Source organism: Macaca mulatta, chromosome 5 (genome assembly GCF_049350105.2).
Source record: "Macaca mulatta isolate MMU2019108-1 chromosome 5, T2T-MMU8v2.0, whole genome shotgun sequence".
Taxonomy (NCBI): domain Eukaryota; kingdom Metazoa; phylum Chordata; class Mammalia; order Primates; family Cercopithecidae; genus Macaca; species Macaca mulatta.
The window spans coordinates 16722375-16736828 of record NC_133410.1 but is presented as its reverse complement, the minus strand read 5'-3'; the positions used below and the strand labels follow the sequence as shown (position 1 = coordinate 16736828).

At 42.0% G+C, this 14454-nt stretch overlaps 1 protein-coding gene across 1 annotated transcript in view; it reads left to right on the top strand.

The window, feature by feature from the left end:
- The window catches only part of FAM184B (family with sequence similarity 184 member B), a 151940-nt gene that overhangs the window by 108148 nt on the left and 29338 nt on the right, over positions 1 to 14454 (top strand). The window contains exon 8 of the mRNA XM_015138087.3: positions 8941 to 9038. Coding sequence (XP_014993573.3) covers positions 8941 to 9038 — 98 coding nt within the window. The remainder of the gene's footprint in view (positions 1 to 8940; positions 9039 to 14454) is intronic.

Genomic DNA, 14454 nt, shown 5'->3' with positions numbered 1-14454 from the left:
AGAGGTGTAGATTGTGAAGATTTTCTCCCACTCTGTGGGTTGTCTGTTGACTCTGCTGACTATTCCTAATAGGTGCCAATCCTATTGACACTATTCTACAAGATAGAAGAAGAGGGAGCCCTCCCTAATTCATTCTATGAAGCCCGTATGACCCTAATACCCAAACCAGGAAATGACATAACAAAAAAAGAAAACTACAGACCAATATCACTGATAAACATAGATGCTAAAATCTGTAACAAAATACTAGCTAACCAAATCTTACAACATATCAAAAAAATGATTCATCATGATCAAGTGGGTTTCATACCAGGGACGCAGGGATGGTTTAACATATGCAAGTCAATAAATGTGATACACCACATAAACAGAATTAAAACCAAAAATCACATAATCATCTCAATAGATGCAGAAAAAACATTTGATAAAATCCAGCATCCCTTTATGATTAAAACTCTCAGCAAAATTGTCATACAAAGGACACACCTCAATGCAATAAAAGCCATCTATGACAAACCCACATTCTACTGAATGGTAAAAATTCAGCAGAATGGGAAAAAGTTGAAAGTATTCTGTCTGAGAGCTAGAACAAGACAAGAATGCCCACTATCATCACTCCTCTTCAACATAGTACTAGAAGTCCTAGCCAGAGCAATCAGATAAGAAAAAGAAATAAAGGGCATCCAAATCAGTCAAGAGAAAGCAAACTTTCTTTTATTTTTGAAGGAGGGTTTTCCCAGGTATAGTATTCTTAGTTGACATTTTTTTTTTTTTTTTTTTTTTTGGCACTTTGAATATATCATCCCATTCCCTTCTGACCTGCAAGGTTTCTGCTGGAAAATGTTCATTGTCTTATGAGGGGGTTATTTTGTATGTGACAAATAGCTTTTCTCTTTCTGCTTTCAAAATTTTATGTCTTTGACCTTTGACAATTTGATTATCTATCTCAGTATGGTTCTTTGGGTTCATCTTATCTGATGTATTTAGGGCTTCTTGGATCTGCATGCTTATTTCCTTTTCCAGATTTGGGAACTTCTTAGTCATTATATTTAAATAAGCCTTCTTGTCCTTTCTCTCTTCTTTTTTCTTTTTGCATCTTTGACTGAATTATTTCCAGTGACCTGTCTTTGAGTTTACTAATCCTTTCTTCTGCTTGATATAGTTTTCTATTAAATTCCTCTAGTGAATTTTCTTTTTTTTGAGACGGAATCTCACTCTGTTGCCCAGGCTGGAGTGCAGTGGCACGATCTTGGCTCACTGCAAGCTCTGCCTCCCAGGTTCATGCCATTCCCTTGCCTCAGTCTCCCAAGTAGCTGGGACTACAGGTGCCCGCCACCACACCTGGCTTATTTTTTGTATTTTTAGTAGAGACGGGGTTTCACCACGTTAGCCAGGATGGTCTCGATCTCCTGACCTTGTGATCTGCCTGCCTCAGCCTCCCAAAGTGCTGGGATTACAGGCGTGAGCCCCTGTGCCCGGCCAGTGAATTTTCATTTCAGTTATTGTGTTATTGTGTTTTCAGATCCATGATTTCTTTTGGTACTTTAAAAGTATTTCCTTTTTTTGTTGAAATTCTCACTTTGTTCATTCATTGTTCTCTTTATCTTGGTAAGCAACTCTATCAGAGTTATTTTTATTCTCTGTCAGGTAAATCATATAATTGTTTCACTAGGGTCAATTTATGGAGATTTATGTTTTTCCTTTGTTTGGAACATCTTTGCCTGATTTTTATTTTCCTTGACTCTCTGTGCTGGTGTCCATGCATTAGACAAAACAGTCACCACTCCCAGTCTTCCCAGGTTCATCTTGTACAAGAGAATCCCCCATCAATGAGCCTGGCCAGATAATGGGGGTCTCTACAAACTCATTTCCTCCCAGTGAGAAGCAGGAAGCTGCAGCTTTCGTTTGCTCACTCTACACTGAGCCAAGGAGGAGCTATGGTATCTACCAGTCCAAGTTTCTATCTCCATTCTCTTCCAAGTGGCTAGACTGTGATGGACCTTATAGAGCTCCAACAGCAGCAAAACAAAAGCTAGTCCTCTAGGGACCTCCCCCTTGGAAAAGTTGGGGTACTAGACATGCCAATGAACTCCTTTCCTCCTCTGGTTGAAGCTAGTGTAGGGGGTCTCTTCATGATCATATGGTACTTCACCAGGGGCAGCATCTTTGGCAAGAGTGTGTTCTGAATCTCCCTACCAGCTTTGGAGTCTGTTTTTGCATTCTCCTGGGGTGCAGGAGCCTTTTGATTAGTTTCTGATTTTTTACAAAGGGAATATGTACATGAATTATTGCTGAAGTGATATGCTCATTGGGGAAAAAAGGGATCAGGACTTCCTTCTGCCATGTTGCTGACGTTACTCTTCTCAGGTTGATTTTTGAGTCGCAGTTTTTTAGATACTTGGTATTTGCACAACATGGTTTGAACTCATATCCATTTAGGCCTTGATGCTGGTAGTTGACAATCATGTCAAAACAGCCCAGCTGAGTGTCAGTGCGGTGACATGGAATTACGTGGATGAGAATCAGAAAATATAGGGCTCTACTTTTTGTGCCACCCTCCGGTGGTCATGAGACCTGAGACAAATGGCTGGACTTCTCCAATTTTAGTTCCACATTATGGCAGTGCCTTTCCTGGCTACTTCATAGAGTCATATGCATCCATGAGAAAATGCAGAGAAATAGACAAATGCAGTGTAGCTGGGAGCCAGTGTTGTTATCTGGGTGCATCAGCCATTTTAGTATTTTCAGTCCTCTCCTCTTTCTGGACTCCTTCCCAGGACTCCTTTAAATATAGCTGTGGCCAATAAAATGGCCCAAAAATTATATCCTGCAGATTCCCTTCCATAGGCCCTGTGTTGTCTCAGAGTACATTTGGAATTCTTTTTAATCGCTAATAACTGTCATGAGATCCTTGTCCATTATTCATGTTGCTTTAAGTTTTTTCTCCCCTTTTCCTTGATCAGGCTTGCCAGAAGTTTGATGCATCTTTTCTTTCTTTCTTTTTCTTTTTCTTTTTTTTTTGAAACGTAGTCTCTCTCTGTTGCCCAGGCTGGAGTGCAGTGGTGCAATCTCGTCTCACTGCAAGCTCCGCCTCCCGGGTTCACACCATTCTCCTGCCTCAGACTCCCGAGTAGCTGGGGCTACAGGCGCCCGCCACCACGCCCGGCTAATTTTTTGTATTTTTAGTAGAGACAGGGTTTCACCGTGTTAGCCAGGATGGTCTCGATTGCTGACCTCGTGATCTGCCCGCCTTGGCCTCCCAAAGTGCTGGGATTACACACGTGAGCCACTGCACCCAGTCGATGCATCCTTTCAAAAACCCAACTTTTAGATGTGTTGGTCAGATGTGTTTTTTCTATTTCATTTGTTTTGTCTCTTATATCTCTTTCCTTCTACTTGCTTTGGATTTATTCTTTTGTTCATTTTCTAACTTCTTGAATGTCTTCTAATGAATACATTTAAAGCTATAAATTTCCCTCTAAGTGTATGTCTTATCTGTGTCCCAGAGTTTTGAAGTTTATCTGATTCTTTTAAACCTACCTTCTTATTGCTTTCTAATGTTCTTGCAGTGCCATCAGATAACACAGTCTGTAAAATGTCAGCACTTCAAACTGTGTTGAGGTTTGCTTTGTAGACCAAGTCAGGGTCAATTTTAAATAGTTCCTATAGATAAGGAAAAAAGCATATATTCTTGGTGTGGTAGTAAAACACGCATATTTGAATCCTGGCTCTGGAATATATTCACTGTGTGACCTCACATAAATATTAGTAGCTGTTGGTTTATTTCTTAGCTATTAGGTTTAGCTTACTGATCTTGTTCCAATCTTCCTCATCCTAGCTCATTTTGTCTGCTTAATGCATCAGTTTCTGAGAGATGTGTATTTAAATCTCCCATTATAAGTTGTCCCATTTCTCACTACAGTGATACACATTTTGCCTTATGTTTTCAGGCTCTGTCGTTAGAGGGCTACAGCTTCATTGTTGAGTGTTTTAGTGAACAATTCCTTTCATCAGAAGAGCTCTCCATGTAGAACTTAGCCAGTTCATGTTTGTTCTGACTACTGGTCTTATTAGAATTGTTTTGCCAATATATTTTGTGTTTTCTATTGAACACAATTTCTTTGTAACCTTGAATTTTCCTTTTGAGACAGGGACCTACTGAATCATACATCATTTATATATTTATATTGTAATAGTACGTATGCTCATCTGATTATCTGTTTTCCTTCCACGTTCACCATGCGATTCCCCCAGGTTTATACCAAACCTGAACTTATGGCAGGTAACTCACAAAGCTGTTTTGCTTCTAGACTATGATATTTACTGCTGGGTTTTGTGGGAATTAGAGATCTCTGAGATATTTTTTATGCCCAAAATACCTGAAACTAGGAGGCACAGGAGGACCTTTTAGCCTCTGGTTCACATGTAGGTTGTAATCTGTTTAGTCACAACATGTTTGAAAATACGCGACAATGAACCAACCTCACTGGACCCTGTGACCAGTTCATGTCAAACAGCTTGACTTCAGTTTCTAGTTACATGAAGAGGGAGGACTCAGGCTATGAAAAAAATACTGTGCTGCAGGTTCTCAGTCCCTGGCTGTAGGGTTTATAACATTTTTAAAACTATATCTGGGATTATGTTTACATTCACTTATGTTTAGGAAGGGAGAAAGAAATTGCTCCTATAACAATACAAGGCAGAAAAACTTGTGTTGTTTTGTTTATTCATGTGTTCCTAGAACAATGCCTGGCACATAGTAAGTGATCAATAAGTATTTGTAAGAAAATTGTGGTAGCAAGGCTGGCTGCGGTGGCTCATGCCTATAATCCCAGCACTTTGGGAGGCTGAGGCAGGTGGATCACCTGAGGTCAGGAGTTCGAGACCAGCCTGACCAACATGGTGAAACCCTGTCTCTACTAAAAATACAAAAATTAGCTGGGCATGGTGGCACTCACCTGTAGTCCCAGCTACTTGGGAGGCTGAGGCAGGAGACTCACTTGAACCCAGGAGGTGGAAGTTGCAGTGAGCCTAGATCCCACCACTGCACTCCAACCTGAGTGACAGAGCAAGACTCCATCTCAAAAACAAAACAAAAAACAACAACAACAAAAAGAAAATTGTGGTAGCAAAAAATTGTTATGGGAACTTCAAGAGGAGAAGGTGTAATTGCAACAAAAGATATTGTGAAGCCTTCATGAGGAAGTAACAGTTGAATAGGCCCTCGAAGAATAAGTAGGATCTGGAGATTAAAAGGTGCATCAATTAGGGTTTGATCACAGAAACAAGCTACTAAGAATGATATAGGATATGAGATTAAATTTAGAAACTGACCTAGCATAATTGAAGGCGCCAGCTAAACACTTTACATTCCACTGTTGCTTCTTTACCTGGTGGTGGGACTAAAGTCAGCAGGGTGGGCCGCTGGAAGGAAAGAAGGACAGAAGTGAAGTGAGGAAGATCAAGAACGAACTGCAGCCCACAAGGCTGGGCTTGAACCATGTCAGTGTCTGAAGCCAACAAGGCTCCACATTTGCTAATGCAGTGACCTGTAGGAGAATCAGGCATCCTTCATCATGGAGCTAGACATGCACGTGGCCGGGGATAGGGAGAACCCTGAGGAGGATCTGGTGGGTGTGGGAGGAGCTTCAGGCCTGGCTGCTGCCCCAGGAGCTGTACACACAGGCCCAGGATAGAGAGGACTCAAGGAGAAACCAGCAGGAGCTGAAGGAGCTGAGAGGCCAAAACCTGCCCTGGCCGATAAGGTGAGCGAGCAGATCAGCAATGACATGTGTAAGTACAACAGCACCAGGTGCCCTGCATTCAAGCATCCAAGCTTAACAGGGAAATGACTGCTGCTTCACTTCCATCTTCCACATTTTATGCAAAGTCACATGGTCCAAAGTATGCAGGGAAGGAAGTCCTGGGAAGTGTATTTCTGGCTTAGCAGAGTTAACTCAGAACATGTCCACCCCAGAGGGAAGATAAGGGCTTAGGGAGAAAAGCTGCAGGACGCAGAGTGGATGTTTACTCTCTCTCAGGCCATCACTTTGGAGTGCCCCAGGACAGATCCTCCCAGCACAGTGGGCAGTGGGTACCCAAGTGCCATCTCCTTGCTGATTCTCTGGAAGTGGGCATCACATGGTATTCTGCTACATTTAGAGGCAATGCAAATGATTTAAACAGAACTTGAACTTATGAATCATAAAGGCTCCTAAAGCAGGGCAGGAAAACACTCAAAGTTTGGGCAACAGCCATCTCCACATGCCACCATCCAGCCACATGCCCAGGGGATTTTCATGACAATGCAGCAATCCCAGGCCCTTCTCTCCATGGGATGTAAAGCAGGGGAAGGGTGGGTACTGTGACTTACACCTGTAATATGAGAACTTTGGGAGGCTGAGGCAGGAGGATCATTTGAGCCCAGGAGTTTGAGACCAGCCTAGGCAACAATAGCAAGACACTGTGCCTACAGAGAATGTAAAAAGTACCCGGGCATGGTGGCATATACCTGTAGTCCCAGCTACTCGGGAGGCTGAGGTGGGAGGATCGCTTGAGCCTGGGAAGTTGACGCTCCAGTGAGCCACAATTTCGCAACTGTACTCTACCCTGGGTGACAGAGTGAAATCTTGTATCATAAAACAAAACAAAACAAAAAAACAACAAATAAAAAAACAACAACAAAAGTGAGTATAGGGTAAGCATGGGAGAGAGTAGTCTTCCCGCTATCCTGGAGTGGCCCGTGACATATTTGTGCTTATTCGTTTAGTAATGACTCACATGTGCCACACACTGTTCTAGGCATCAGGGAAACAGGTGAGCAAAGTCCCCGCCCTCATGGAGCTTACCTTCCAGTGAGGGAAACAGATAATTAAAAAGTGGACAAGTCAACATCAGGCCGTGATATGTACTTTGGGAAAAACAGAGCAAGGTGGGGAAAACAGAGTGAGAGGGGCTGGAATTTTAGAGAAGGTATCCAGGGAACAAGAATCCCAGGGAACAGTCCAGACATGGTGGCTCACACCTGTAATCCTAGCACTTTGGGAGGCCAAGGTGGGCAGATCACTTGAGCTCTGGAGTTCGAGACTGGCCTGAGCAACATGTGAAATGCGTCCTTACTAAAAATAAAAAAATAAAATTAAAAAATGAGCCAGGCATGGTGGCACGCGCCTGCAATCCCAACTACTCGGGAGGCTGAGACAGGAGAATTGCTTGAACTCGGGAGGCAGAGGTTGCAGTGAGCTGAAATTGCACCACTGCACTCCAGCCCGGGTGGCAGAGTAAGACTCTGTCTCAAAAAAATTAAATAAATAATAATAATTCCAGGGAATAAACTTGAGTGTTGAGTGTTCCTTAGGTACCTAATACTGTTCTAAGGACTTTACATTGTATCGACTCATTTAATCTTTGGGAAAACCTAAGTAATTTTCCAAGGTCACATCATTAATAAGTGAAAGATCTGGCATTTAAACACAGGTCGTCTGGTAGCGGAGCCTGAGCTTTAAGTCAAAGACGATCTCCTGGTTGCAGTGAGTGAAGTGAGGGAGCAAGGAATGCAAATATCAGAGGGAAGAGGGAACAGCCAGTGCAAAGCCCTGAGCCAAGTGCATGCTTGTTGTTTGGAGGAGTAAAAGCAAGAGTTTGGTTCTGGACATGTGGCAGTTTGAGAAGCAGGAGAGGAGGAGACTTCAGCAGAGAAGACTGAGAAGCAGCAACTGGGGGCGGGGGGAGGAGAAAGCCCAGGAAAGAAGGCTGCATAAAGGAAGGAATCATCAATATTTCCAATTCTGCTGGGAGGCCCAGTTAGCACAGACCCAAGAATTGACCATTGGATTTGGCAATGTGGGGGTCTTCATTGGTCTTGACATTGATGGCCTTTTATAGACAATACAGTATGTGGAAAGGCAACCAAAGCAGTTCCAGATCAAGGGTGAATGGGAGCCCAAGGCTCTACCCTCCAGCCTCAGCTCTGCCCCTTCCTACCACGAGACACCTCCCAGGATCCCTGGGACACAGTTTGACCACAGATGTAAGCCAGCCCCTTTGTTTCACAGCTGATGAAACTCAGGTCCAAAAAAGGGAAGAAGCTGGCTCAAGGCCATACAACTAGTTAGTGAAAAGCACACGTTACAATGATCACTATTTCATGAGACAAATCTATTCCTACCCTGTCTTATGCTGCTTTCGTGGACCGTGTGGTTATGACAAATAGAAAAATCAAAATAACAAGGTCTTTTACACCCGTGTATCTCTGTGGGAAGGAAAGAATGATAACATGAGCAAATTCAATTCATAAAATATTCAGAAGCCTCATTGTTAACTAATAGTTTCCATATTCTCCTCCCATACCACATTTCTGGTCATTCAGCAAGTTCCATGTTTTCTGATCTACATAATGGGACATAGCAGACTACAAACTGTACAATGGATGTAATAGTAACACTAGTTGCTCACACTTACTGACCACTAGCCATGAGCCAGCATCGTTCTCAGGTCCTCACAACAGCCCTGTGCAGCAGGCTTACCAAGGAAACAAAGCCCTCTCTGAGGGTTATGCTTGGAACCATATCATGAAGTGGTCAAGAGTTCAGTCCCCAGGTCCTATTGTCCAGTTGCATATTTCATTTCCACTCCTCACTGATGGTGGCACCCTAGCCAGGTTACTTCCCCTCTTTATGCTTTAGTTTTGTCAGCAGTGTGAAATGCTTCGTAGACTGAAAAACAGGATACAGGGATCAGGGCTGGCATTGATCACAGTAAGCCAGGCACTGTTCTAGTCACGTCATCATCACAAGCCTTGGCATCCCCTGCAAGCAGGGCACTGATAGTGGGTTGCCTAGGCTCCCTCTCCTCTGCTCTCTGATTTGAATAAGCCACAGATTGAATCATTAAGCTGTACTTAAGCTCATCTTGCCTTTTTTTTTTTTCTTTTTGCCTTAGGATCCATGCTTGAAGCTGGATGAAACTTCACCGAGAGGAGAGGAGTATCAAGATAAGTTAGCAGCTGAAGAAGGAACCAGCAGTGATGAAGAAGAAAGGTACAGAAAGACATGCAGATTTCTGAGTGCTCCAATGAATGAGGACTCAGATGTGGAAGGATTCTTCCATTCATTCATTCTATCCTCAAGTATTTATCACTGCTCCTTGCAGCATGCTTGGGGAGGCAACAAGCATATCTTGTAGGTCTTCAGCACAGCTATGGGCTTTACATAAACTATCTTACTTAATTGTTACAACTACCCAGAGAAGCCATTTTTTAGCTTAAGAACCTGGAGCTCAAAGAAGTTAGCAAACCTGTCCAAGATTCAGACCTGCACTGGCCCAAAACCTCTGCCCCTATGTTTCCAAGTGTTCTTTAATTAGGGGATATAAGCGAGGTTTGTGATCCTGAGGAGATCCCCACCTATATCACCTATGTCAGTCAGCTATTGCTGCTATAACACCCCCAAATATCAAAGATTTTTAGCTCATAGATTAGCTACCCTTATGATTGGCTCTATCAGGCTCTGCAGGTATATTAGGTCATTTCCACACTGCTATAAAGAAGACCCCAAGACTGGGTAGTTTATAAAGGAAAGAGGCTTAATTGACTGACAGTTCTGCTTGACTGGGGAGGCCTCAGGAAACTTACAGTCATGCCAGAAGGGGAAGCAGGCACGCCTTACATGGCGGCAGGTGAGAGAAAAGTATGTGTAGGAGGAAATGACAAACACTTATAAAACCATCAGATTTCGTGAAAACTCTCACTATCATGAGAACAGCATGGGGCAAACTGCCCCCATGATCCAATCACCTCCCACCAAGTCCCATCCTCAACACGTGGGGATTATGGGGATTACAACTTGAGACGAGATTTGGATGGGGACACAAAACCTAACCATATCAGTGGGACTTATATGAGCTTGGCTCCTGGGTGAGGGTCAGGTGTTATTGCTCTGCCACACACTACAGTTAAAATCTGCTCCACATGCCATCTCATTCTGTGGCCCAGGCTGAAGGATTAGCCCCCATCTAGGGAATGTTGTTGTCATGGTAAAGGGAAGATGTTCAAAAGGCTTATGGAAACATGCAGTGGCTCGTCAATCCTAAACTCAGAAATGCACTCTCATTTCCACCCAGTTTCCATGGGCCAGAGCAAGTCACAGAGCCAAAACTAATATTAAAAGTCTTGAAGAAGAAAGTTGGAGGACTCAGGCTACCTGATTTCAAGGCATGTTATAAAGCTTTAGTGATAAAGACCTTGTGATATCAATATGCCAGTACACAAATAAGCTAATGAAACACAATGGAATGTTAAGAAATAGATTCACACACACATAGTTGCTAGATTAATTTTTGTTCATGGTGCCAACGCAATTCAATGGACATAGGAAAAGTTATTCAACAAATGGTGTTGGAACTGGATACACATGAGAAGAAAATGAACCTCAACCCCTACTATGCCCTATGCACAAAAATTAATTTGAGATGTTTCATACATCTAAAATATAAAAACTAAAACAGAAAAGTATCTTTGAAACTTTGGTGTAGGCAGTAATTTCTTAGATAGGATGTGAAAACAGTAATTATCAAAGGAAAATTAATACATTGGTTTTCATCAAAATTGAAAGTTCTGCTTATTAAAAAAAAACTTAAAATGAATAGAAAAGCCACAGACTGGGATAAAATATCCCATCTGTATTAAGAATATATAAATAACTCTTATAAATCAGTAATAAAAAGACAAACCTATTTGATTTTTAATTGAACTTTTAAGTTCAGGAGTTCATGTGTAGGTTCATTATATAGGTAAACTTGTGTCATGGGGGTTTGTGTTACAGATTATTTTGTCACCCAGGTATTAAGCCTAATACACATTAGTTACTTTTCCTAATTCTCTCTCTCCTCCCACCCTTCACCCTCTGGTAGGCCCCAGTGTCTGTTGTTCCCCTCTATGTGTCCATGTGTTCTCATCATTTAGCTCCCACCTATAAAAGCGAGGACATGTGATATTTGGTTTTCTGTTCCTGTTTTAGTTTGCTAAGGATAATGGCCTCCAGCTCCAACTATGTTCCTGCAAAGGACATGATCTCATTCTTTCTTATGACTGCATAGTATTCCATGGTATATATGTACCACATTTTTTTAAATCCAGTCTACCATTGATGGGCGTTTAGGTTAATTCCATGTCCTTGCTACTGTGAATTGTACTGTAGTGAACATATGTGTGCATGTATCTTTATAATAGATTTATGTTCCTTTGGGTAGATACCCAGTAATGGGATTGCTGGGTCAAATGGTATTTCTGCCTCTAAGTCTTTTAGGAATTGCCACACTGTCTTCCACAATGGCTGAACTAATTTACACTCACACCAACAGTGTATAAGCATTCCTTTTTCTCCATAACCTCACCAGCATCTGTTATTTTTTGACCTTTTAATAGCAGCCATTCTGACTGGTGTGAAATGCTATATCATTATGGTTTTGATTTGCATTTCTCTAATGATCAGTGATGTTGAGTTTTTTTCATATGATTTTTGGCCACATGTATGTCTCCTTCTGAAAAGTGTCTGTTCATGTCCTTTGCCCACTTTTTTAATGGGATTGTTTGTTTTTTTCTTGTAAATTTGTTCAAGTTCGTTATAGATGCTGGATATTAAACCTTTGTCAGATGCATAGTTTGCAAATCTTTTCCCCCATTCTGTAAGTTGTCTGCTCTCTCTGTTGATAGTTTCCTTTGCTGTGTAGAAGCTCTTGGTTTAATTGGATCCCATTTGTCAATTGTTGCTTTTGTTGCCATCTCTTTTAGTGTCTTCGTCATGAAATATTTGCCTGTTCCTATGTCCAGAATGGTATTGCCTAGCTTGTCTTCCAGGGTTTTTATAGTTTTGGGTTTTACATTTAAGTCTTTAATCCATGGAGTTAATTTATTTTCTTAGAGACAGGGTCTCACTATGTTGCCCAGGCTAGTCTTGAATGATCCTTCCACCTCAGCCTCCCAAAGTGTTGGGATTCAGGCATGAGCCACCATGCCTGGCCTTAAGTTAATTTTTGTATGTGGTATAAGGAAGCGGTCCAGTTTCAATCTTCTGCAAATGGTGCCGTTATCCCAGCACCATTGATTGAATAGGGAATTCTTACCTCATTGCTTGTTTTTGTCAGGGTTGTCAAAGATCAGATAGTTGTAGGTGTGTGACTTTATTTCTGGGTTCTCTATTTTGTTCCATCAATCTATGTATCTGTTTTTGTACCAGTACCATGTTCTTTTGGTTACTGTAGTCCTGTAGTATAGTTTGAAGTCAGGTAGCATGATGCCTCCAACTTTGTTCATTTTGCTAAGGATTACCTTGGCTATTTGGGCTCTTTTTGGGTCCATATGAATTTTATAATAGTTGTTTCTACTTCTGTGAAAAATGTTCAATAGAGATAGCATTTAATCTATAAATTGCTTTAGACAGTATGTTCATTTAACAATATTGATTCTTCCTAACCATGGGCATGGAATGTTTTCCCATTTGTTTGTGTCATCTCTGATTTCTTTGAGCAGTGTTTTGCAGTCTCCTTGCAGAGGTCTTTCACCTCCCTGGTTAGCTGTATTCCTTCTATATTTGTGTGTGTGAGAGAGTTGTGAATGGGATTGTGTTCCTGATTTGGCTCTCAGCTTGAATGCTGTTGGTGTATAGGAATGTTAGTGATTTTTGCACATCAGTTTTGTATCTTGAGACTTTGCTGAAGTTGTTTATCAGCATAAGGAGCTTTTGGGCTGAGACTATGGGTTTTCTAGATATAGGATCATGTCATCTGCAAACAGGGATAGTTTGACTTCCAGTCTTCCTATTTGGATGGCCTTTGTTTCTCTCTCTTGCCTGATTACCGTGGCCAGAACTTCCAATACTATGTTGAACAGGAGTGAGAGAGGGCATCTTTGTCATGTGCTGCAAAACTATTTTTTAAATGGACAAAATACTCGAACAAGCACTTTCCTAAAAAAGATGTATGTGAGGCCGGGCATGGTGGCTCATGTCTGTAATCTCAGCACTTTGGAAGGCCAAGGCAGGTGGACTGCTTGAGCCCAAGAGTTCAAGACCAGCTTGGGCAACGTGGCAAAACCCCATCTCTCCAAAAAAAAAAATACAAAAATTAGCTGAGCGTGGTGGCACATGCCTGTAGTCCCAGCTACTCAAGAGGCTGAGGTGGGAGGATTGCTTGAGTCTGGAAGGTTGAGGCAGCAGCAACCCATGGGCCACTGTAATCCAGCCTGGACAACAGAGCAAGATCCTGTCCCAAAAAAGAAAAACATATATATATGTGAGTGGCTCGTAAACACATGAACATGTGGTTAACATCATTAGTCATCAGGAAAATGCAACTTACCACCACAGTGAGATACCATTTCCCACCCACTGGAATGGCTAAAATTAAGAAGTCTGACAACATAAAATGTTAGCAACAATCCAGGGCAACTGAAACTCTCATACATTGCTGGCAGGGTCTAAAATGGTACAATCACTTTAGAAAACTATATGATTGTTCCTTAAAACATTAAGCACATACCTACCAGCAGCTCCACTTTTAGGTATTTAAGCAAAATAAATGGAAAACATTGCCGGGCGCAGTGGCTCACACCAGTAATCCCAGCCCTTTGGGAGGCCGAGGCAGGCGGATCACCTGAGGACAGGAGTTCAAGACCAGCCTGGCCAACATGGTGAAACCTCGTCTCTACTAAAAATACAAAAATTAGCTGGGCGTGGTGGCACACACCTGTAGCCCCAGCTACTCAGGAGGCTGAGGCAGGACAATCACTTGAACCTGGGAGGCGGAGGTTGCAGTAAGCCAAGATCACGCCACTGTACTCCAGCCTGTGTGACAGAGCGAGACTCTGTCTCAAAAAAAGAAAAGAAAAACATATATCCACAAAAATCCTTGGACACATTTATTTCTATCAGCTTTATTTATAATAGCCCAGAAGTGTAAACAATCCAAATGTCTATCAATAGAAAAATGGATAAACAAACTACCATATATTCATGTAAAGGAATACTACACAGCAACAAAAGGAATGAATTGCTGACATACACAACAACATGGATGAGGCCCAAAGACATGATGGGGAGCAACATAACCTGGAAACAAGAGAATGCATCCCACATGATTCTGTTTGTATGATGCTTCAGCTCAGGCAAAAGTGATCTATGGTGATGGAAATCAACGCTTTGGCTGCAAGGGAAGTTTTGGGGTCATGAAAATATTCTGTATTTTGATTGAGATGTTGGTTTCATGGTTGTATATATTTGTCAAAACTCACTGAATTGTACACTTAAGATCTGTGTACCTCACTATATGTAAATTTTACTTGAATAAAACATTAAAAAGAATAATAATAACTGAGCCCCATCCTGAGAGAAAGTTCAGCCCCCTCCTCTCTCCCGGGACTCACCGGGAGTGCTTACCTGGCGGTGCCACCTGTCACTCTTG